The 26,027-nt window shown below is 46.4% G+C and overlaps 1 protein-coding gene across 3 annotated transcripts in view; it reads left to right on the forward strand.

Moving 5' to 3' along the window:
* drd4b (dopamine receptor D4b) overlaps positions 1-25,748 on the forward strand; it is a 27,610-nt gene extending 1,862 nt beyond the window's left edge. The window contains exons 2-4 of one of the 3 annotated variants that reach the window (XM_042318468.1): positions 1,901-2,013; positions 12,486-13,096; positions 24,375-25,748. In XM_042318468.1, coding sequence (XP_042174402.1) covers positions 1,901-2,013; positions 12,486-13,096; positions 24,375-24,583 — 933 coding nt within the window. In that variant the 3' untranslated portion in view covers positions 24,584-25,748. Of the gene's footprint in view, positions 1-1,584; positions 2,014-12,485; positions 13,097-24,374 lie in introns of all 3 variants that reach the window. The other 2 variants (XM_042318469.1, XM_042318470.1) reach the window with 2 other exon arrangements.
* The last annotated feature ends 279 nt before the right edge of the window (positions 25,749-26,027 follow it).

Here is a 26,027-nt window from a genome sequence, read left to right on the forward strand (position 1 = left end):
TCTGTCTGTCTGTCTGTCTGTCTGTCTGTCTGTCTGTCTCGCTCTCTCTATTGTGGTTGACTACTGAATAGTCTTTACTTAGAGAATTAAGGGATGTCTGTCTGTCTGTCTGTCTGTCTCTCTCTCTCTCTGTCTCTCTCTCGTGGTTGATTACTGAATAGTCTTTACTTAGAGAATTAAGGCATGTCTGTCTGTCTGTCTGTCTGTGTCTGTCTGTCTGTCTGTCTGTCTGTCTGTCTGTCTGTCTGTCTGTCTGTCTGTCTGTCTGTCTGTCTGTCTGTATGTATTGTGGTTGACTACTGAATATTCTTTACTTAGAGAATTAAGGTATGCCTGTGAGAGACCAGTGCCTAAGTCTTCCTAAATTGGGATGCCATTATCTCGTTACAGGAGAGTTGTTCCAGCTAGGTAATCTACTGAGCCAGCCAGGCAGAGTGTTAAGTGTTATTATCATCTTGTTAGCATTTTGTTATCCATCTTGGTTATTGGTTAACATTACAGCCTTTAGTTTGTGGCTTGTTCACCTGATGGTGAAGGGCAGGCTGAAAGTCAACTTCATCATACTATTGATAAGCCAAGAGAGGCTGATCATTAGAATGGACAATAGAAGACAGAGAGAGAAGAGAGAGAGAGAAAGGGGAGAGTATGGAGACAGACAGACAGAGAGAGAAAGGGGAGAGTAATGGAGATAGACAGACAGAGAGAGAGAGAGAGAGAGAGAGAGAGAAAGGGGAGAGTATGGAGATAGACAGAGAGAGAGAGAGAGAGAGAGAGAAAGGGGAGAGTATGGAGACAGACAGAGAGAGAGAAAGGGGAGAGTATGGAGACAGACAGAGAGAGAGAAAGGGGAGAGTATGGAGATAGACAGAGAGAGAGAGAAAGGGGAGAGTATGGAGACAGACAAGAGAGAGAGAGAAAGGAGGAGAGTATGGAGACAGACAGAGAGAGAGAAAGGGGAGAGTATGGAGATAGACAGACAGAGAGAGAGAAAGGGGAGAGTATGGAGACAGACAAGAGAGAGAGAGAAAGGGGAGAGTATGGAGACAGACAGAGAGAGAGAGAGAGAGAGAGAGAAAGGGGAGAGTATGGAGATAGACAGAGAGAGAGAGAGAGAGAGAGAAAGGAGAGAGTATGGAGACAGACAGAGAAAGAGAAAGGGGAGAGTATGGAGACAGACAGAGAGAGAGAGAGAGAGAGAGAGAGAGAGAGAGAGAGAGAGAAAGGGGAGAGTATGGAGACAGACAGAGAGAGAGAAAGGGAGAGTATGGAGACAGACAGAGAGAGAGAGAGAGAGAGAGAGAGAGAGAGAGAGAGAGAGAAAGGGGAGAGTGTGGAGACAGACAGAGAGAGAGAAAGGGGAGAGTGTGGAGACAGACAAGAGAGAGAGAGAAAGGGGAGAGTATGGAGACAGACAGACAGAGATAGGGGGGAGAGTATGGAGACAGTTGAGAGACAGAGACAGAGAGAGGTGATAGAAGCAGCACTACACATGGTTTCTGAGATTAATGATTTGACACCTGATCAACCGTGCATAATCAATGTCCACACGTTTTTCATAGACATGATGCTGTGTGTTGTGTTCAGTTCCAGGGTGGTGTGTGGTCCCTGAACATGATGCTGTGTGACGGTCTGATGTCCATGGATGTGATGCTGTCTGTTGTATTCAGTTCCAGGGTGGTGTGTGGTCCCTGAACATGATGCTGTGTGATGTATTCAGTTCCAGGGTGGTGTGTGGTCCCTGAACATGATGCTGTATGTTGTATTCAGTTCCAGGGTGGTGTGTGGTCCCTGAACATGATGCTGTGTGTTGTGTTCAGTTCCAGGGTGGTGTGTGGTCCCTGAACATGATGCTGTGTGACGGTCTGATGTCCATGGATGTGATGCTGTGTGTTGTATTCAGTTCCAGGGTGGTGTGTGGTCCCTGAACATGATGCTGTGTGACGGTCTGATGTCCATGGATGTGATGCTGTGCACAGCCTCCATCTTCAACCTCTGTGCCATCAGCGTCGACAGGTCAGTCAGACACAAACACACACACAGACATGCACACACACACACACACACACACACACACACACACACACACACACACACACACACACACACACACACACACACACACACACACACACACACACACAGACATGCACGCACAGCCTCCACACACACACACACACACACACATAGACATGAACACACACACACACACAGACATGCACACACACACACACACACACACACACACACACACACACACACACACACACACACACACACACACACAGACACACACGCACACACACACACACACACACACACACACACAGACATGCACACACACACACACACACACACACACACACAGACATGCACACACACACACACACCGAACCCCAGGTCCCTCTACCATTACGGTTTAAGTCATCAGGTTTTCAGACAAGGTTCTCATTAGGCCAGAGAGATTTTGGGATCCGACTCTGTTAAATGATGTACATATGATGTTTATTTGGTGTTTTACTTTGAACTGTGTGGTTCCTGTCCCAGGCTTCCTAGCTGTGTAATTATCAACAGTCCCAACTATCCACATCGTGTCCAGGACTAACAATATCTGAAGCGTTAGCAGAAATACTTCCAAATGCTGCGTCCATCTAATGAACTGCTTCCTGAAACAGACAGACACGTTCCCCAACTGATGTTGGATGCATTGAAAATGTATACATTTCCATTCATAGCTAGTCAGGACGTAAAGCCTGAATCTCCCTAACAGACAGACACATCTCATCTTCTCCTTACTGAGTCTCTCTACTTCTAATGGTGTTGACCCCTCTACCTCCTGAGTCTCTCCTTCTAATGGTGTTGACCCCTCTACCTCCTGAGTCTCTCCTTCTAATGTTGTTGACCCCTCTACCTCCTGAGTCTCTACTTCTAATGTTGTTGACCCCTCTACCTCCTGAGTCTCTACTTCTAATGTTGTTGACCCCTCTACCTCCTGAGTCTCTCCTTCTAATGGTGTTGACCCCTCTACCTCCTGAGTCTCTACTTCTAATGGTGTTGACCCCTCTACCTCCTGAGTCTCTCTCTACTTCTAATGTTGTTGACCCCTCTACCTCCTGAGTCTCTACTTCTAATGGTGTTGACCCCTCTACCTCCTGAGTCTCTACTTCTAATGGTGTTGACCCCTCTACCTCCTGAGTCTCTACTTCTAATGGTGTTGACCCCTCTACCTCCTGAGTCTCTACTTCTAATGGTGTTGACCCCTCTACCTCCTGAGTCTCTACTTCTAATGGTGTTGACCCCTCTACCTACTAAGTCTCTACTTCTAATGGTGTTGACCCCTCTACCTCCTGAGTCTCTACTTCTAATGGTGTTGACCCCTCTACCTCCTGAGTCTCTCTACTTCTAATGGTGTTGACCCCTCTACCTCCTGAGTCTCTACTTCTAATGGTGTTGACCCCTCTACCTCCTGAGTCTCTACTTCTAATGGTGTTGACCCCTCTACCTCCTGAGTCTCTACTTCTAATGGTGTTGACCCCCCTCCTGAGTCTCTACTCCTGAGTCCTCTACTTCTAATGGTGTTGACCCCTCTACCTCCTGAGTCTCTACTTCTAATGGTGTTGACCCCTCTACCTCCTGAGTCTCTACTTCTAATGGTGTTGACCCCTCTACCTCCTGAGTCTCTACTTCTAATGGTGTTGACCCCTCTACCTCCTGAGTCTCTACTTCTAATGGTGTTGACCCCTCTACCTCCTGAGTCTCTACTTCTAATGGTGTTGACCCCTCTACCTCCTGAGTCTCTACTTCTAATGGTGTTGACCCCTCTACCTCCTGAGTCTCTACTTCTAATGGTGTTGACCCCTCTACCTCCTGAGTCTCTACTTCTAATGGTGTTGACCCCTCTACCTCCTGAGTCTCTACTTCTAATGGTGTTGACCCCTCTACCTCCTGAGTCTCTACTTCTAATGGTGTTGACCCCTCTACCTCCTGAGTCTCTACTTCTAATGGTGTTGACCCCTCTACCTCCTGAGTCTCTCTACTTCTAATGGTATTGACCCCTCTACCTCCTGAGTCTCTCTACTTCTAATGGTGTTGACCCCTCTACCTCCTGAGTCTCTCTACTTCTAATGGTGTTGACCCCTCTACCTCCTGAGTCTCGCTACTTCTAATGGTGTTGACCCTTCTACCTCCTGAGTCTCTACTTCTAATGGTGTTGACCCCTCTACCTCCTGAGTCTCTACTTCTAATGGTGTTGATGGGTCCCCTCTGAGTCTCTACTTCTAACCTCCTGAGTCTCTACTTCTAATGGTGTTGACCCCTCTACCTCCTGAAAGTCTCTACTTCTAATGGTGTTGACCCCTCTACCTCCTGAGTCTCTACTTCTAATGGTGTTGACCCCTCTACCTCCTGAGTCTCTACTTCTAATGGTGTTGACCCCTCTACCTCCTGAGTCTCTACTTCTAATGGTGTTGACCCCTCTACCTCCTGAGTCTCTACTTCTAATGGTGTGGGACCCCTCTACCTCCTGAGTCTCTACTTCTAATGGTGTTGACCCCTCTACCTCCTGAGTCTCTACTTCTAATGGTGTTGACCCCTCTACCTCCTGAGTCTCTACTTCTAATGGTGTTGAAACCCCTCGTGGGAAACCTCCTGAGTCTGGGAAATGGTGTTGACCCCTCTACCTCCTGAGTCTCTCTACTTCTAATGGTGTTGACCCCTCTACCTCCTGAGTCCTCTACTTCTAATGGTGTTGATGGGTCCCCTCTACCTCCTGAGGGAAACTTCTAATGGTGTTGATGGGTCCCCTGTGTCGTGGGAAATGGGTCCCCTCTACCTCCTGAGTCTCTACTTCTAATGGTGTTGAAATGGGTCCCCTCTACCTCCTGTGTCCTGAAAGTCTCCCCTTGTTCTGGGAAATGGTGTTGACCCCTCTACCTCCTGAGTCTCGCTACTTCCTAATGGTGTTGATGGGTCCCCTTCTACCTCCTGAGTCCCTACTTCTAATGGTGTTGACCCCTCTACCTCCTGAAAGTCTCTACTTCTAATGGTGTTGAAATGGGTCCCCTCTACCTCCTGAGGAAATCTCCCCTTCTAATGGTGTTGACCCCTCTACCTCCTGAGTCTCTACTGGGATAATGGTGTTGATGGGTCCCCTCTGGGAAACCTCCTGAGTCTCTACTTCTGGGAAATGGTGTTGCAATGGGTCCCCTCGTGGGAAATGGGTACCTCCCTTCTAATGGTGTTGAAATGGGTCCCCCTCTGAAACCTCCTGGGAAAGTCTCTACTTCTAATGGTGTTGACCTCCTGATGGGTCTCTACCTAATGGTGTTGTGGGAAACCCCTCTGGGAAACCTCCTGAGTCTCTACTTCTAATGTGTTGACCCCTCTGTCGGGAAACCTCCTGAGTCCCTACTTCTAATGGGTCCCCTCTACCTCCTGAGTCCCCTTGTGTGGTGTTGATGGGTCCCCTCTACCTCCTGAGTCTCTATGGGTCCCCTTCTGGGAAATGGGTCCCTGTGTGGGAAATGACCCCTGAGTCTCTAAATGGGTCCCCTACCTCCTGAGTCTCTACTTCTAATGGTGTTGATGGGTCCCCTCTACCTCCTGAGCTCTACTTCTAATGGTGTTGACCCCCTACCTCCTGAGTCTCTACTTCTAATGGTGTTGATGGGTCCCCTCTACCTCCTGAGTCTCTACTTCTAATGGTGTTGATGGGTCCCCCTCTACCTCCTGGAGTCTCTACTTCTAATGGTGTTGACCCCTCTACCTCCTGAGTCTCTACTTCTAATGGTGTTGATGGGTCCCCTGGGAAATGGGTCCCTATGGGTCCCTCCTGAGTCTCTACTTCTAATGGTGTTGACCCCTCTACCTCCTGGGTCTCTACTTCTAATGGTGTTGACCCCTCTCCTGGGAAACCCCTGTGTCGTGGGAAAGTCTCTCCTGGGAAATGGGTTCTAATGGTGTTGATGGGTCCCCTCTACCTCCTGAGTCTCTCGTGGGAAATGGGTTCTAATGGTGTTGACCCCTCTACCTCCTGAGTCTCCTTCTAATGGTGTTGACCCCTCTACCTCCTGAGTCTCTACTTCTAATGGTGTTGACCCCTCTACCTCCTGAGTCTCTACTTCTAATGGTGTTGGTCCCCCTCTACCTCCTGGGTCCCTCCCCTAAGTCTCTAATGGGTCCTTCTAATGTTGTTGACCCCTCTACCCCCGAGTCTCTCCCTTCTAATGGTGTGACCCCTCTACCTCCTGAGTCTCTACTTCTGGGAAAATGGTGTTGAAATGGGTCCCCTGTGTCGTGGGAAATGGGTCCCCTGTGTCGTGGGAAATGGGTCCCCTGTGTCGTGGGAAATGGGTCCCTGTGGAAATGGGTCCCCTGTGTCGTGGGAAATGGGTCCCCTGTGTCGTGGGAAATGGGTCCCCTGGGAAATGGGTCCCTTGTGTCGTGGGAAATGGGTCCCTTGTGTCGTGGGAAATGGGTCCCTTGTGTCGTGGGAAATGGGTCCCCTGGGAAATGGGTCTGTGTGGGAAATGGGTCCCCTGTGGGAAATGGGTCCCCTGTGTCGTGGGAAATGGGTCCCCTGTGTGGGAAATGGGTGGGAAATGGGTCCCCTGTGTCGTGGGAAATGGGTCCCTTGTGTCATGGGAAATGGGTCCCCTTGTGTCGTGGGAAATGGGTCCCCTGTGTCGTGGGAAATGGGTCCCTGTGTCGTGGGAAATGGGTCCCCTGTGTCGTGGGAAATGGGTCCCCTGTGTGGGAAATGGGTCCCTTGTGGTGGGAAATGGGTCCCTTGTGTCGTGGGAAATGGGTCCCTTGTGTCGTGGGAAATGGGTCCCCTGTGTCGTGGAATGGGTCCCCTGTGTCGTGGGAAATGGGGGTCCCTTGTGTGTGGGAAATGGGTCCCTTGTGTCGTGGGAAATGGGTCCCCTGTGTCGTGGGAAATGGGTCCCCTGTGTCGTGGGAAATGGGTCCCCTGTGTCGTGGGAAATGGGTCCCTTGTGTCGTGGGAAATGGGTCCCCTGTGTCGTGGGAAATGGGTCCCTGTTGTGTCCCCGTGGGAAATGGGTCCTTGTGTCGTGGGAAATGGGTCCCCTTGTGTCGTGGGAAATGGGTCCCCTGTGTCGTGGGAAATGGGTCCCCTTGTGTCCCTTGTGTGGGAAATGGGTCCCCTTGTGTCGTGGGAAATGGGTCCCCTGTGTGTCGTGGGGGAAATGGGTCCCCTGTGTCGTGGGAAATGGGTCCCTTGTGTCGTGGGAAATGGGTCCCCTGGGAAATGGGTCCCTTGTGGGAAATGGGTCCCCTTGTGAAATGGGTGGGAAATGGGTCCCCTGTGTCGTGGGAAATGGGTCCCCTGTGTCGTGGGAAATGGGTCCCTTGTGTCGTGGGAAATGGGTCCCTTGTGTCGTGGGAAATGGGTCCCTTGTGTCGTGGGAAATGGGTCCCCTGTGTCGTGGGAAATGGGTCCCTGTGTCGTGGGAAATGGGTCCCTGTGTCGTGGGAAATGGGTCCCTTGTGTCGTGGGAAATGGGTCCCCTTGTGTCGTGGGAAATGGGTCCCCTGTGTCGTGGGAAATGGGTCCCTTGTGTCGTGGGAAATGGGTCCCCTGTGTCGTGGGAAATGGGTCCCCCTTGTGTCATGGGAAATGGGTGGGAAATGGGTCCCCTGTGTCGTGGGAAATGGGTCCCCTTGTGTCGTGGGAAATGGGTCCCCTGGGAAATGGGTGTCGTGGGAAATGGGTCCCCTGTGTCGTGGGAAATGGGTCCCCTGTGTCGTGGGAAATGGGTCCCCTGTGTCGTGGGAAATGGGTCCCTTGTGTCGTGGGAAATGGGTCCCTTGTGTCGTGGGAAATGGGTCCCTGTGTCGTGGGAAATGGGTCCCTGTGTCGTGGGAAATGGGTCCCCTGTGTCGTGGGAAATGGGTCCCCTGTGTCGTGGGAAATGGGTCCCTTGTGTCGTGGGAAATGGGTCCCTTGTGTCGTGGGAAATGGGTCCCTGTGTCGTGGGAAATGGGTCCCTGTGTCGTGGGAAATGGGTCCCCTGTGTGTGGGAAATGGGTCCCCTGTGTCGTGGGAAATGGGTCCCTGTGTCGTGGGAAATGGGTCCCTTGTGTTGAAATGGGAAATGGGTCCCCTTGTGTCGTGGGAAATGAAATGGGTCGTGGGAAATGGGTCCCTTGTGTCGTGGGAAATGGGTCCCCTGTGTCGTGGGAAATGGGTCCCCTGTGTCGTGGGAAATGGGTCCCCTGTGTCGTGGGAAATGGGTCCCCTGTGTCCCTTGTGTGGGAAATGGGTCCCTTGTGTCGTGGGAAATGGGTCCCTTGTGTCGTGGGAAATGGGTCCCCTTGTGTCGTGGGAAATGGGTCCCCTGTGTCGTGGGAAATGGGTCCCTTGTGTCGTGGGAAATGGGTCCCTTGTGTCGTGGGAAATGGGTCCCCCCTGGGAAATGGGTCCCCTTGGGGAAATGGGTCCCTTGTGTCGTGGGAAATGGGTCCCCTGTGTCGTGGGAAATGGGTCCCCTGTGTCGTGGGAAATGGGTCCCCTTGGGAAATGGGTCGTGGGAAATGGGTCCCTTGTGTCTGTGGGAAATGGGTCCCCTGTGTGGGAAATGGGTCCCTGTGTCGTGGGAAATGGGTCCCTTGTGTCGTGGGAAATGGGTCCCCTGTGTGTTGTGGGAAATGGGTCCCTGTGTCTGGGAAATGGGTCCCCTGTGTCGTGGGAAATGGGTCCCCTTGTGTCGTGGGAAATGGGTCCCTTGTGTCGTGGGAAATGGGTCCCCGTTGAAATGGGTCCCCTGTGTCGTGGGAAATGGGTCCCTTGTGTCGTGGGAAATGGGTCCCTTGTGTCGTGGGAAATGGGTCCCTGTGTCGTTGTGAAATGGGTCCCCTTGTGTCGTGGGAAATGGGTCCCCTGTGTCGTGGGAAATGGGTCCCCTGTGTCGTGGGAAATGGGTCCCTTTGTGGGAAATGGGTCTGTGTGGGAAATGGGTCCCTTGTGTCGTGGGAAATGGGTCCCTTGTGTCGTGGGAAATGGGTGGGTCCCCTGTGTTGTGGGAAATGGGGTCCCCTGTGTCCGTGGGAAATGGGTCCCCTGTGTCGTGGGAAATGGGTCCCCTGTGTCGTGGGAAATGGGTCCCTTGTGTCGTGGGAAATGGGTCCCTTGTGTCGTGGGAAATGGGTCCCCGTGGGAAATGGGTTGTGTCGTGGGAAATGGGTCCCCTGTGGGAAATCGTGGGAAATGGGTCCCCTTGAAATGGGTCGTGGGAAATGGGTCCCCTGTGTCGTGGGAAATGGGTCCCCTGTGTCGTGGGAAATGGGTCCCTTGTGTCGTGGGAAATGGGTCCCTTGTGTCGTGGGAAATGGGTCCTGTAGGAACTGTATTTAGAGGCCCCATGTGATCACTAAAGACCACCTTGTGATTTTCTCTCTCTCTCTCTCTCTCTCTCTCTCAATTCAATTTAAATTGAAGGGGTTTTATTGTCATGGGAAACATATGTTTACATTGCCAAAGCAAGTGAAATAGATAATAAATAAAATCAAATAAGTGATACAAATTTAACAATAAACATTACACTCATAAAAGTTCCAGAAGAATACAGACATTTCAAATCTTATATTATGTCTATATACAGTGTTGTAATGATGCGCAAATAGTTAAAGTACAAAAGGGAAAATAAATAAGCATAAATATGGGTTGTATTTACAATGGTGTTTGTTCTTCACTGGTTGCCCTTTTCTTGTGGCAACAGGTCACAAATCTTGCTGCTGGGATGCACACTGTGGTCTTTCACCCAGTAGATATGGGTGTTTATCAAAATTGGATTTGTTTTCAAATTCTTTGTGGGTCTGTGTAATCTGAGGGAAATATGTGTCTCTAATATGGTCATCATTTGTCAGGAGGTTAGGAAGTGCAGCTCAGTTTCCACCTCATTTTGTGGGCAGTGTGAACATAGCCTGTCTTCTCTTGAGAGCCATGTCAGCCTACGGCGGCCTTTCTCAATAGCAAGGCTATGCTCACCGAGTCTGTACATAGTCAAAGCTTTCCTTACGTTTGGGTCAGTCACAGTGGTCAGGTATTCTTCCTGACACGTGGGCTCCCTCTCCGGCCTCTAGGTCACCAGGCTGCTCGTTATGGCGCACACCTGTCACCATCGTTACGCGCACCTGTCACCATCGTTACGCACACCTGTCACCATCATTATGCACACCTGTCACCATCATTACGCACACCTGTCACCATCGTTACGCGCACCTGTCACCATCGTTACGCACACCTGTCACCATCGTTACGCACACCTGTCACCATCGTTATCGCACCTGTCACCATCGTTACGCACACCTGTCACCATCGTTACTCACACCTGTCACCATCGTTACGCGCACCTGTCACCATCGTTACGCGCACCTGTCACCATCGTTACGAGCACCTGTCACCATCGTTACGCACACCTGTCACCATCGTCACGCACACCTGCACGTCGTCAGACTCACCTGGACTCCATCACCTCCCTGATTACCTTCCCTATATATGTCCCTCCCTTTGGTTCCTGCCCTATATATGTCCCTCCCTTTGGTTCCTTCCCTATATATGTCCCTCCCTTTGGTTCCTTCCCTATATATGTCCCTCCCTTTGGTTCCTTCCCTATATATGTCCCTCCCTTTGGTTCCTTCCCTATATATGTCCCTCCCTTTGGTTCCTTCCCTATATATGTCCCTCCCTTTGGTTCCTTCCCTATATATGTCCCTCCCTTTGGTTCCTTCCCTATATATGTCCCTCCCTTTGGTTCCTTCCCTATATATGTCCCTCCCTTTGGTTCCTTCCCTATATATGTCCCTCCCTTTGGTTCCTTCCCCAGGCGTTATTGTTTCTGTTCCAGTGTCATGTCTGTGTGTTGTTTGTGTTTCTTGTTTTGTATTTAGTTGCATTTATTTATTAAAACACTCCCTCCCTGAACTTGCTTTCCGTCTCTCAGCGTACTCATTACTCTGCCACTGTGTACTCATTACTCTGCCACTGTGTACTCTCTGTTTAGGGCCATAATAGCATTCTAGTTTGCTCTGTATTTTTGGTCATTTCTTTCCAATGTATCAAGTAATTATCTTTTTGTTTTCTCATGATTTGGTTGGGTCTAATTGTGTTGCTGTCCTGGGGCTCTGTAGGGTGTGTTTGTGAACAGAGCCCCAGGACCAGCTTGCTTAGGGGGCTCTTCTCCAGGTTCATCTCTCTGTAGGTGATGGCTTTGTTATGGAAGGTTTGGGAATCGCTTCCTTTTAGGTGGTTGTAGAATTTAACGTCTCTTTTCTGGATTTTGAAAATTAGCGGGTATCGACTTAATTCTGCTTTGCATGCATTATTTGGTGTTCTACGTTGTACACGGAGGATATTTTTGCAGAATTCTGCATGCCAAGTCTCAATTCGGTGTTTGTCCCATTTTGTGAATTATTGGTTGGTGAGCGGACCCCAGACCTCACAACCATAAAGGGCAATGGGTTCTATGACTGATTCAAGTATTTTTAGCCAAATCCTAATTGGTATGTTGAAATTTATGTTCCTTTTGATGGCATAGAATGCCCTTCTTGCCTTGTCTCTCAGATTGTTCACAGCTTTGTGGAAGTTACCTGTGGCGCTGATGTTTAGGCCGAGGTATGTATAGTTTTTTTGTGTGCTCTAGGGCAATGGTGTCTAGATGGAATTTGTATTTGTGGTCCTGGCAACTGGACCTTTTTTGGACCACCATTACTTTGGTCTTACAGAGATGAGGCCGGGTGCTGTAGACTGTTGCCCTTGCCAATTTGTTGATATATATGTTGAAGAGGGTGGGGCTTAAGCTGCATCCCTGTCTTACCCCACGGCACTGTGGAAAGAAATGGTCGTTTTTTGCCCATTTTAACTACGCACTTGTTTGTGTACATGGATTTTATAATGTCGGATGTTTTTCCCCCAACACCACTTTCCATTCATTTGTGCAACCCTCATGCCAAATTGAGTCAAGCTTTTTTTAAATCAATAAAGTACGAGAGAACTTTACATGTTTGTTTGTCAATTAGGGTGTGCAGGGTGAATACGTGGTCTGTCGTACGGTAATTTGTTTTTTTTTAAAAAGCCCATTTGACGTTTGCTCAGTACATTATTTTTGCTGAGGAAATGTACACATCTGGTGTTAATGATAATGCAGAGGATTTTCCCAAGGTTGCTGTTGACGCATATCCCACAGTAGTTATTGGGGTCAAATTTGTCTCCACTTTTGTGGATTGGGGTGATCAGTCCTTGGTTCCAAATATTGGGGGAGATACCAGAGCTGAGGATGATGTTAAAGAGTTCAATAATAGCCAAATTGAGTATATTTCATCATTTCATTTAGGAAACCATCAACCCCACAGGCCTTTTTGGGTTGGAGGGTTTGTATTTTGTCCTGTAGTTCATTCCATGTAAATGTAATATTCTCTCTCTCTCTCTCTCTCTCTCTCTCTCTCTCTCTCTCTCTCTCCCCCCCCAGGTTCATTGCTGTGTCAATCCCTCTGAACTACAACAGGAAGCACGTTGACCAGCGTCAGATCATCCTGCTGTCAGGCACCTGGCTCATAGCCCTGGCCGTGGCTTCCCCAGTCATGTTGGGTATCAACAACATCCCACACCGGGACCCCACCGAGTGTAAACTGGAAGATGACAACTACGTGGTTTACTCCTCTGTCTGCTCCTTCTTCATCCCCTGTCCCATCATGCTCCTCCTCTACTTCGGCATGTTCCGGGGCCTGAAGAGGTGGGAGGAGGCGCGCAAGGCCAAGCTGAGGAACAGCATCCAGACATGCAGGAAGCTTCAGCATGCAGCTGCCGCCGCCGCCATGCCGACCTCAGGGACCATCCCCGGGCCACTGCCCATGCCCCTGCCCAGGATCATCGAGAGGGACCTGGCTCAGGCCCGGCTGGGGCTGGAGGATACCGATGACTATCTGCAGCCGGACTGCCCCCCGTTCCCCTCGGCGTACAGGGAGAGGATCAGCTCCGTGCCGTCTATCTCCTACCAGCAGAAGCCGCCGCAGAAGAGGAAGCGAGCCAAGATCAACGGCAGGGAGAGGAAGGCCATGAGGGTTCTTCCTGTTGTGGTGGGTAAGTGCCACAGATTAAATTACAGACTTGTCAAAAAGTTGTCCAAAAACTCACAAAAGGCTCCCCTGACTTGTCAAAAACGAATAAGTTCCCCTCAAACCTGTCAAAAACTTACAAAGGTTTCCTTCAAACTTCAGAGTCAGAGTCCTATGAGTCCAGAATCAAGTTTCAAGTGTTTGTGACTCAAGTCGCCATCTCTGTTTCCCCCCCTTTCTCTTTTCTACTGAGGGCTCATAGGGTAGGTTCTACTGAGGGCTCATAGGGTAGGTTCTACTGAGGGCTCATAGGGTAGGTTCTACTGAGGGCTCATAGGGTAGGTTCTACTGAGGGCTCATAGGGTAGGTTCTACTGAGGGCTCATAGGGTATGTTCTACTGAGGGCTCATAGGGTAGGTTCTACTGAGGGCTCATAGGGTAGGTTCTACTGAGGGCTCATAGGGTAGGTTCTACTGAGGGCTCATAGGGTACGTTCTACTGAGGACTCATAGGGTACGTTCTACTGAGGGCTCATAGGGTAGGTTCTACTGAGGGCTCATAGGGTAGGTTCTACTGAGGGCTCATAGGGTAGGTTCTACTGAGGGCTCATAGGGTAGGTTCTACTGAGGGCTCATAGGGTAGGTTCTGACTGGTCGTGATCAGACTTGGGTCAAATGCATGTTTTGGGTACATACTGTATAAACCCCTTATGGCCGGCCTCAAAGCACACATTGCTTTCTCCAAAGGCTTAAATCAAATAAAAAATGAAATACATAATTAAAACACACACGTTGGGAGCCCAAAAAGCTAGACTAGACAGTCACTATCAGATAGTACTGGGAACCGGTACTCCAGTTATAATGACAGGCTACATTTATAAAAGGATGAAAGTATTGTGTTTCCAGCTTCTGATTCACTGACCTGCTTAATGGATGATAATGTTCATCAAACCAGAACCTGGAAATGGATAGAAATGTTAAATCATGAGATGAAGTGATGAAAAGGATAAAATACCCAGCAGGCCGAGCTGGTTGAAAGGAGTCCACTGGGAGAGTATTGTGTTTCTCTGGAGTCACACTGACCTGGACATTGATTAAGGGGCCGTAACAGTCTAAATGGAAATGATGCAGTGATATACCTCGGGGGAATTCTCTATCTATCTCTCATTTCTGAACTTATTCACTTTTGGCCACAGCGTCATCATTCATGAATAATTTGAGGTGGTTGAGTCATTTTCTCAGTGTCAGGCTGATGAGGTGCATTTTTTATGAAACATGCACTATGTTTGAGTGGTGGATGCTGGTGGCACATCCTTCATCTTCATCGGTGAGAGAAAAACAAAAACCTTCTATAAAAAGGTGCTGTGTCCTGCGGTGCTCTCATGGCTTCCTGATCTGTCACAATGAACTGCTTCACACTTTTAAAAAGGATTTCAAAAAGAGGTTATTTGGCTGTCCTAATAGGAGAACTCTTTTGAAGAACCGTTTTGGGTTCCGGGTAGAACCCTCTGTGAAAAAAGGGTTCTACATGGAACCCAAAGGGTTCTGCTTGGAAAAGGACAACCAAATATCATTTTTTTTAGGTAGAACTGTAAGTGTGGTGTGCCTACTGCCATGTGCTACTTTTATTTTTAAATGATTAATGGGAGAAACAACCTTTCTAATGTACAATGAAAGCTACAGTGGTGACAGCAGATACACAGCCTGTTAGGAAAATACAGAATGCTACAGTGCTGACAGCAGATACACAGCTTGTTAGGAAAATACAGAATGCTACAGTGTTGACAGCAGATACACAGCTTGTTAGGAAAAAGCTACAGTGTTGACAGCAGATACACAGCCTTTTAGGAAAATACAGAATGCTACAGTGCTGACAGCGGATACACAGCTTGTTAGGAAAAAGCTACAGTGTTGACAGCAGATACACAGCTTGTTAGGAAAATACAGAATGCTACAGTGCTGACAGCAGATACACAGCCTGTTAGGAAAATACAGAATGCTACAGTGCTGACAGCAGATACACAGCCTGTTAGGAAAATACAGAATGCTACAGTGTTGACAGCAGATACACAGCCTGTTAGGAAAATACAGAATGCTACAGTGCTGGCAGCAGATACACAGCTTGTTAGGAAAAAGCTACAGTGTTGACAGCAGATACACAGCTTGTTAGGAAAATACAGAATGCTACAGTGCTGACAGCAGATACACAGCTTGACAGCAGATACACAGCTTGACAGCAGATACACAGCCTGTTAGGAAAATACCGAATGCTACAGCGTTGACAGCAGATACACAGCTTGTTAGGAAAATACAGAAGGCCACAGTGCTGACAGCAGATACACAGCGTGTTTGGAAAAAGCTACAATGTTGACAGCAGATACACAGCTTGACAGCAGATACACAGCTTGTTAGGAAAAAGCTACAATGTTGACAGCAGATACACAGCTTGTTAGGAAAATACAGAATGCTACAGTGCTGACAGCAGATACACAGCTTGTTAGGAAAATACAGAATGCTACAGTGCTGACAGCAGATACACAGCTTGTTAGGAAAGTACAGAATGCTACAGTGTTGACAGCAGATACACAGCTTGTTAGGAAAATACAGAATGCTACAGTGTTGACAGCAGATACACAGCGTGCTAGGAAAATACAGAATGCTACAGTGTTGACAGCAGATACACAGCTTGTTAGGAAAATACAGAATGCTACAGTGCTGACAGCAGATACACAGCTTGTTAGGAAAATACAGAATGCTACAGTGCTGACAGCAGATACACAGCTTGTTAGGAAAAAGCTACAGTGTTGACAGCTGATACACAGCTTGTTAGGAAAAAGCTACAGTGCTGACAGCAGATACACAGCTTGGTAGGAAAATGCTACAGTGTTGACAGCAGATACACAGCGTGTTAGGAAAATACAGAATGCTGCATTGTTGACAGCAGATACACAGCTTGTTAGGAAAATACAGAATGCTACAGTGCTGACAGCAGATACACAGCCTGCTAGGAAAATACAGAATGCTACAGTGTTGACAGCAGATACACAGCTTGTTAGGAAAATACAGAATGCTGCATTGTTGACAGCAGATACACAGCTTGTTAGGAAAATACAGAATGCTACAGTGCTGACAGCAGATACACAGCCTGTTAGGAAAATACAGAATGCTACAGTGCTGACAGCAGATACACAGCCTGTTAGGAAAATACAGAATGCTACAGTGCTGACAGCAGATACACAGCATGTTAGGAAAATACAGAATGCTACAGTGCTGACAGCAGATACACAGCGTGTTAGGAAAAAGCTACAGTGTTGGCAGCAGATACACAGCTTGACAGCAGATACACAGCTTGTTAGGAAAATACAGAATGCTACAGTGCTGACAGCAGATACACAGCCTGTTAGGAAAATACAGAATGCTACAGTGTTGACAGCAGATACAAAATTATTATGCACTTATCATCAATAATGAAAAGTTATTGATAAGTATTGATAAGCAACTACATGTTGTCGGCAAGCAACACAAAACAAATGGTTCACCACGTTAAAAACATTTACTAATCAAATCATCCCAAAGGTCATCAAACCCAGCCCATAGCTAATATACCTAGGAGGCTGTATTTACTAAACCCAAATTAGGAAAGCCCTTGGATATCAGTAGCATCTTATCGGAGAAACTGATGACGAGGGACTACACTTTATCATGTAGGCTCCTGTAGACTTCCCAGGCAACATAACTAAGGTAAAGGTTTGTGGTCATCGGACGTTAGGTCTGACAGAAGGTCTGTAGTCATCAGATGCTAGGTCTGACAGAAGGTCTGTAGTCATCAGATGCTAGGTCTGACAGAAGGTCTGTAGTCATCAGATGCTAGGTCTAACAGAAGGTCTGTAGTCATCAGATGCTAGGTCTGACAGAAGGTCTGTAGTCATCAGATGCTAGGTCTGACAGAAGGTCTGTAGTCATCAGATGCTAGGTCTAACAGAAGGTCTGTAGTCATCAGATGCTAGGTCTAACAGAAGGTCTGTAGTCATCAGATGCTAGGTCTGACAGAAGGTCTGTAGTCATCAGATGCTAGGTCTAACAGAAGGTCTGTAGTCATCAGATGCTAGGTCTGACAGAAGGTCTGTAGTCATCAGATGCTAGGTCTGACAGAAGGTCTGTAGTCATCAGATGCTAGGTCTAACAGAAGGTCTGTAGTCATCAGATGCTAGGTCTGACAGAAGGTCTGTAGTCATCAGATGCTAGGTCTGACAGAAGGTCTGTAGTCATCAGATGCTAGGTCTGACAGAAGGTATGTTAGACAGAAGGTCTGTAGTCATCAGATGCTAGGTCTGACAGAAGGTCTGTAGTCATCAGATGCTAGGTCTGACAGAAGGTCTGTAGTCATCAGATGCTAGGTTTGACAGAAGGTCTGTTAGACAGAAGGTCTGTAGTCATCAGACACTAGGTCTGACAGAAGGTCTGTAGTCATCAGATGCTAGGTCTGACAGAAGGTCTGTAGTCATCAGATGCTAGGTCTGACAGAAGGTCTGTTAGACAGAAGGTCTGTAGTCATCAGATGCTAGGTCTAACAGAAGGTCTGTAGTCATCAGATGCTAGGTCTGACAGAAGGTCTGTAGTCATCAGATGCTAGGTCTGACAGAAGGTCTGTAGACCTATTAGAAGTGTGACTTTAGGCCACCGTTCTCTACCTGACTAAGTTTAGCTTAAAGCCTTCAATCCAGACATGATGTACCACTTTGGATCGTCTTAACCCCACGACACACATGACCACAGGTTTAAGTATAGAGGTGCCTACTGATTAGTTCACGGCTTCAACTAATGAACAGAAACAGATGGAAGTGTTGAGGAGAGTTAAATGTCTTCATTAGTCTCCAGCCAGACTGACGGATGTTCCTCTCTGTCTTTGGTAATCTATGTGGGAGACCATGTGGGTGGTGACTCATTACACAGATAGTCATTTCACACTATTTCACACCCAATCCAAACATAATGTGGATATTGTCAGCAAAAGTTCCAGAAACTATGATTGTGATCTGCGTAATCAGGTCAGCTCTGTACAAGCTTGGTTTGGTTCAGCAGTGTGAAAAGCCCATCTGCGTTTCTAATAAACAAACAGAGTTTATAGTAAAAAAAAAATAATCGCTGCTGTTCAACAGATCAGGGTTGTTTTTCAGCTGACTTTGAATTGAAGTTGATCCTTAAATTTGATCGTGTCCCAGGACAGGAGGCAGTTGGTATCAGGTAACACTCAGAGCGTCACATCAATTAGTATTAGCAGGAAACACAGTTTACCATGCAGGGCCCTCTGCTGTGGACACGACAAGTTGTCCCTCATAACACCAGGCAGTCAGTGAGGGTGGTTCCTGTTGAAGACAACACAGATCAACACCAATGTCGGCCGTCTCCACTCAGTAGATCACCGGCTGGGTGTCAAATAGTTGGGAAATGAACAGAAAAATGTGTCTGTTCTGTGGTCAGAGACGAGGCTGTGCACGGCCAGCGTTGGTCTTGTTCTTTACACTGAGGGTAGATATTAAGATGTCACTGAGGGTAGATATTAAGATGTCACTGAGGGTAGATATTAAGATGTCACTGAGGGTAGATATTAAGATGTCACTGAGGGTAGATATTAAGATGTCACTGAGGGTAGATATTAAGATGTCACTGAGGGTAGATATTAAGATGTCACTGAGGGTAGATATTAAGATGTCACTGAGGGTAGATATTAAGATGTCACTGAGGGTAGATATTAAGATGTCACTGAGGGTACATATTAAGATGTCACTGAGGGTACATATTAAGATGTCACTGAGGGTAGATATTAAGATGTCACTGAGGGTAGATATTAAGATGTCACTGAGGGTAGATATTAAGATGTCACTGAGGGTAGATATTAAGATGTCACTGAGGGTAGATATTAAGATGTCACTGAGGGTAGATATTAAGATGTCACTGAGGGTAGATATTAAGATGTCACTGAGGGTAGATATTAAGATGTCACTGAGGGTAGATATTAAGATGTCACTGAGGGTAGATATTAAGATGTCACTGAGGGTAGATATTAAGATGTCACTAGGGTAGATATTAAGATGTCACTGAGGGTAGATATTAAGATGTCACTGAGGGTAGATATTAAGATGTCACTGAGGGTAGATATTAAGATGTCACTGAGGGTAGATATTAAGATGTCACTGAGGGTAGATATTAAGATGTCACTGAGGGTAGATATTAAGATGTCACTGAGGGTAGATATTAAGATGTCACTGAGGGTAGATATTAAGATGTCACTGAGGGTAGATATTAAGATGTCACTGAGGGTAGATATTAAGATGTCACTGAGGGTAGATATTAAGATGTCACTGAGGGTAGATATTAAGATGTCACTGAGGGTAGATATTAAGATGTCACTGAGGGTAGATATTAAGATGTCACTGAGGGTAGATATTAAGATGTCACTGAGGGTAGATATTAAGATGTCACTGAGGGTAGATATTAAGATGTCACTGAGGGTAGATATTAAGATGTCACTGAGGGTAGATATTAAGATGTCACTGAGGGTAGATATTAAGATGTCACACTGAGGGTAGATATTAAGATGTCACTGAGGGTAGATATTAAGATGTCACTGAGGGTACATATTAAGATGTCACTGAGGGTAGATATTAAGATGTCACTGAGGGTAGATATTAAGATGTCACTGAGGGTAGATATTAAGATGTCACTGAGGGTAGATATTAAGATGTCAATGAGGGTAGATATTAAGACTGAGGGTAGATATTAAGATGTCACTGAGGGTAGATATTAAGATGTCACTGAGGGTAGTGATTCTACATGGAACGTTGGGAACATAAGAGGGGAAGGAAGGAGAAGCATTTAGCTAATACAGACAGACAAACAGACAGACAGACAGACAGACAGACAGACAGACAGACAGACAGACAGACAGACAGACAGACAGACAGACAGACAGACAGACAGACAGACAGACAGACAGACATCAGATCCTCCCCTACTAGACAGACAGACAGACAGACATCCTCTATTTTTCATCGTTGGCAAACAACACTTATTCTGTCGAAGGGTTAAAGGACAGTCAATTTTCTGTTTCCAATTTGTAAAAAGCATTTGTTGACTGTAATTGTTTGATTGCTTTATGGGGAAGCTCAATAAGGAATAAGGAAGGAGCACACAATCCTATTGTAATTCCTTCCAGGGGTGCTCCGGATTAGTTAGGGACTGACAAGGAGGAGGAGCACACAATCCTATTGTAATTCCTTCCAGGGGTGCTCCGGATTAGTTAGGGACTGACAAGGAGGGTTCAAATGACCCCGTGGAAATTGGAAACATTTATGAAGGATAATCCAACTGACATTTTGGGATGTTCTAGGGGGGTGCTCATACTCTCTAGGGGGGTGCTCATACTCTCTAGGGGGTGCTCATACTCTCTAGGGGGTGCTCATACTCTCTAGGGGTGCTCATACTCTCTAGGGGGTGCTCATACTCTCTAGGGGGTGCTCATACTCTCTAGGGGGTGCTCATACTCTCTAGGGGGTGCTCATACTCTCTAGGGGGTGCTCATACGCTCTAGGGGGTGCTCATACTCTCTAGGGGGTGCTCATACTCTCTAGGGGGTGCTCATACTCTCTAGGGGGTGCCCGACATATCTTGGGGGTGCCTGACATCAAAGTGTTTGACTTGTGGTGGTGGGGGAGTCTCTCCAGATGAAGACAGACTGTCTCTTAAGAGTAAAGTCTCTCCAGATGAAGACAGACTGTCTCTTAAGAGTAAAGTCTCTCCAGGTGAAGACAGACTGTCTCTTAAGAGTAAAGTCTCTCCAGATGAAGACAGACTGTCTCTTAAGAGTAAAGTCTCTCCAGATGAAGACAGACTGTCTCTTAAGAGTAAAGTCTCTCCAGATGAAGACAGACTGTCTCTTAAGAGTAAAGTCTCTCCAGATGAAGACAGACTGTCTCTTAAGAGTAATGTCTCTCCACCTCCCAGAGAGTTGAGGTATAAATTCAGCCCCTCCAACTAACACCTAACCAATGAATCATACAACGCATGGAGACTGGCCAGGGAAGCTCTGATTCACAGCTGTAGGTGGTTGGTGTGTCTTGATTAAGTGTCTGGCCAGGGAAGCTCTGATTCACAGCTGTAGGTGGTTGGTGGGTCTTGATTAAGTGTCTGGCCAGGGAAGCTCTGATTCACAGCTGTAGGTGGTTGGTGGGTCTTGATTAAGTGTCTGGCCAGGGAAGCTCTGATTCACAGCTGTAGGTGGTTGGTGGGTCTTGATTAAGTGTCCAGGGAAGCTCTGATTCACAGCTGTAGGTGGTTGGTGGGTCTTGATTAAGTGTCCAGGGAAGCTCTGATTCACAGCTGTAGAGGGAAACTAAGCGTATTAGGTTGCAGTATCAGAGGGAGGAGAGGGAGGAAGAGCTTCCCTGTTCAGGAGATGGTACTACCTAGACTGTATCCCAAATAGCAGCCTATTCCCTATTTAGTGCACTACTTTTGTCCAGAGGTTTATGACGGTTTTAGTCAAAAGTAGTGCACTACATAGGGAACAGGGTACAGTTTAGGGCGCAACCCTAATCTGTATCGCTACTCCACCCCGACCTCCAAGCGCTTGACTGAGTATTTATAGCAATCCCATCAACATTCCTGCATTATTCACCTCACCAGAGAGGCAGGCAGGTTTCTAATCTATAAGGACATCAGCCATGCTGTTCATTTATCTCACTCTTATCGCCATATTGTAAACACTGTTTTTGGGCGGGGTTCATCCCAAATGGCACCCTATTCCCTACATAGTGCACTACTTTTGACCAGGAATAGGGTGCTATTTGGGATTCCCCCGTATTAATGTTGACGGGGTCTAGGCAGTGTAAATGAGTGTTACCCAGCCGCGGAGGTGTCGTTGTGAATTGATTGCGTGTGAAGAAATAGCTTGGGTTGCTAACCCTGTGGCAACATTAAATGATCAACCGGCCGTACACTTACTTACCCTCTCGCGGTTGGAAAAGGATATTAACAAATGTTTTACACCGAATGAGTTCTCTCTCTCTCTCTCTCTCTGGCATTAGTGTGCGTCGGTCTTTGTAAAACGTCAACAAGCCACTTTATAAAATGGAGTGTTTTCTGCTTCAGGGGCAAAAGGAGAATAAAAAATAATTGTAAAAAATGTGTGAAGGTTAAACTGCTGATGAATGTTCTTTGAGTTAAGTCTCCATGAAATAGCACTAAGACTGGCATGGTAGATTGGCTGTGCGTCACTTATCAGATCAGGTGGGGTTGGCAGTGGAACAGTAAAGTCTGGTGGTTGTACGGAGATTTTACACCACTTTGATTCAGCTTCTGCTTGGTCTTGGTGACAACGGTTATAAAGACCTACAGTAGGTAGATAAAGACCTACAGTAGGTAGATACTAGGTAGATAAAGACCTACAGTAGGTAGATAAAGACCTACAGTAGGTAGATAAAGACCTACATGTAGGTAGATAAAGACCTACAGTAGGTAGATAAAGACCTACAGTAGGTAGATAATATGTAGATAAAGACCTACAGTATGTAGATAAAGACCTACAGTAGGTAGATAAAGACCTACAGTAGGTAGATAAAGACCTACAGTGGGTAGATAAAGACCTACAGTATGTAGATAAAGACCTACAGTATGTAGATAAAGACCTACAGTAGGTAGATAAAGACCTACAGTAGGTAGATAAAGACCTACAGTAGGTAGATAATAGGTAGATAAAGACCTACAGTATGTAGATAAAGACCTACAGTACGTAGATAAAGGGCTGCAGTAGGTAGATAAAGGGCTGCAGTAGGTAGATAAAGACCTACAGTAGGTAGATAAAGACCTACAGTACGTAGATAAAGGGCTGCAGTAGGTAGAGGTAAAGACCTACAGTAGGTAGATAAAAGGGCTACAGTAGGTAGATAAAGACCTACAGTAGGTAGATAAAGACCTACAGTACGTAGATAAAGACCTACAGTACGTAGATAAAGACCTACAGTAGGTAGATAATAGGTAGATAAAGACCTACAGTAGGTAGTAGGTAGATAAAGACCTACAGTAGGTAGATAAACACCTACAGCAGGTAGATAAAGACCTACAGTATGTAGATAAAGACCTACAGTAGGTAGATAAAGACCTACAGTAGGTAGATAAAGACCTACAGTAGGTAGATAAAGACCTACAGTAGGTAGATAATAGGTAGATAAAGACCTACAGTAGGTACATAAAGACCTACAGTAGGTAGATAAAGACCTACAGTAGGTAGATAAAGACCTACAGTAGGTAGATAAAAACCTACAGTATGTAGATAAATACCTACAGTAGGTAGATAAAGACCTACAGTAGGTAGATAAATACCTACAGTATGTAGATAAAGACCTACAGTAGGTAGATAAAGACCTACAGTAGGTAGATAAAGACCTACAGTAGGTAGATAAAGACCTACAGTATGTAGATAAAGACCTACAGTACGTAGATAAAGGGCTGCAGTAGGTAGATAAAGGGCTGCAGTAGGTAGATAAAGACCTACAGTAGGTAGATAAAAACCTACAGTATGTAGATAAATACCTACAGTAGGTAGATAAAGACCTACAGTAGGTAGATAAATACCTACAGTATGTAGATAAAGACCTACAGTAGGTAGATAAAGACCTACAGTAGGTAGATAAAGACCTACAGTAGGTAGATAAAGACCTACAGTAGGTAGATAAAGACCTACAGTAGGTAGATAAAGACCTACAGTAGGTAGATAAAGACCTACAGTAGGTAGATAAAGACCTACAGTAGGTAGATAAAGACCTACAGTAGGTAGATAAAGACCTACAGTAGGTAGATAATATGTAGATAAAGACCTACAGTAGGTAGATAAAGACCTACAGTAGGTAGATAAAGACCTACAGTAGGTAGATAATATGTAGATAAAGACCTACAGTAGGTAGATAAAGACCTACAGTAGGTAGATAAAGACCTACAGTAGGTAGATAAAGACCTACAGTAGGTAGATAAAGACCTACAGTAGGTAGATATGTAGATAAAGACCTACAGTAGGTAGATAAAGACCTACAGTAGGTAGATAATATGTAGATAAAGACCTACAGTAGGTCTTACTAAGTTGATTGATTTATAATTGATGGGATATTTTCCAGACTCTCAATACTCTTACATAGTAAGGAGGTAAAGTCGAGTCATCTAATCAATCAATCATCCGTGAATCAATTAATGGATCCATTATTCAGAACAGTCCCCTAACCTCTCCTCTCCTCCTCCTCCTCCTCCCCTCAGGTTGCTTCCTGTTCTGCTGGACCCCGTTCTTCGTCGTCCACACCACCCGGGCCCTGTGTGCTACCTGCTACATCCCGCAGGCCCTGATAAGCACCGTCACCTGGCTGGGCTACGTCAACAGCGCCCTCAACCCCATTATCTACACGGTCTTCAACACAGAGTTCAGGAAGTTCTTCAAGAAGTCCCTGCACTCATTCAGCTGCTGCTGACGTCAGCCCCGCACCGGAGGGACAATGGTAGCGCTAACCGTACTCTCACAGAAGGCATGTACTACTGCACAGGCATTTCCAAGGGCCAGGGTTGGGGTCAGTTCAGAAGGTACACAAAAAACAATGTCCAATTATCTTCAATGCTTTTCGGTGAGGAGAATGTGGAATTGGAATTTGGTTGACTTTCTTAATTGTCTGGGGATGGCCCAGGACTAAATCTGTATGTATTCCTCTGGGGTGGCCAACCCTCCTCCTGGACAGCTACTTAGTGAACAGGTTTTTGCTACAACCCTACCCTAAACAGATGACCTTGACCAGCTGACTCAGCAGGGATGGAGCCAGCACACCCTGTAGATCTCCAGGAGGAGGTTACAAATTAAACCTTTATTTAACTAGGCAAGTCAGTTAAAGAACACATTCTTATTTACAATGGCGGCCTACCGGGGATCAGTGAGTTAACTGCTTTGCTCAGGGGCAGAACAACAGATTTTTCCCTTGTCGGCTTGGGAATTCGATCCAGCAACCTTTAGGTTACTGGCCCAACGCTCTAACCACTAGGCTACCTGCTGGTTACTGACCCGACACTCTAACCACTAGGCTACCTGCCCCCTCAACCCCATAGTCATGCCACTGAGATATGGGTATATGAGTGTTTATCTGGTGGGTGGGCGGAGTTGTGTGGGTGGAGTCTGAGACCATTCCAATTGTTCTAAATTAACATCGCTATCCATCCTGGATACCATGGCGATGCTGGCTTTGCATTGTTTATTACAGGTGTGGTATGAGGCTTAATACTAGCATTATAACAGTCTTACGATAGTGTTATTACAGCCCTGTGAAGACACCTTTAACCTGAAGTTATTTAGCTGACAGCATTATGAAGAACAGAAGCTAATCAATGAATGCATTCATACAGTATGTATGAAACTGAAGCTTTAGCCTGTAACCTCGTATACAAATCCATTCAAATGTTGTTTTATTTTATTTTTGAAAGTTTGTTGTAATTTTGTTTGTTTTTGCCATTTTAACTGAAGCCAATACTTTGACTGTATCTGCCTGTAACAGCAGTCTGTTTGCCGGCTCATTGACAGTGCCTACTGTTTTACCATATCCACGTTTTATGTGGAAAGCTTTCCAATAAAATAAAAAAAGACACTTCTTTGTAAAGCAATGCCTTGTTCTCATCAGTATCAGCAATAAACACCAGTTTGTCAGCTAAAAACTCCTTGCAGAAACAACAACTTAGACGGGCGATTATACACATGCACACAAAAAAATAACTAGGTCTATATATCAACACATCAGCTTTCCCAGCTAAATATTCTATCTAGCAAAACTTGGCAGAACGTATTTTACATTTAAATGACTTTCAGTCAGTCAGACAAAGTGGTGGAGGAAAATGAGGAGAATTCTAAAGTGCCTTTTCCTCTCAGTTCTGTGGCTT

The sequence above is a fragment of the Oncorhynchus tshawytscha genome, unplaced genomic scaffold (assembly GCF_018296145.1).
Source record: "Oncorhynchus tshawytscha isolate Ot180627B unplaced genomic scaffold, Otsh_v2.0 Un_scaffold_1349_pilon_pilon, whole genome shotgun sequence".
Classification (NCBI taxonomy): Eukaryota; Metazoa; Chordata; class Actinopteri; order Salmoniformes; family Salmonidae; genus Oncorhynchus; species Oncorhynchus tshawytscha.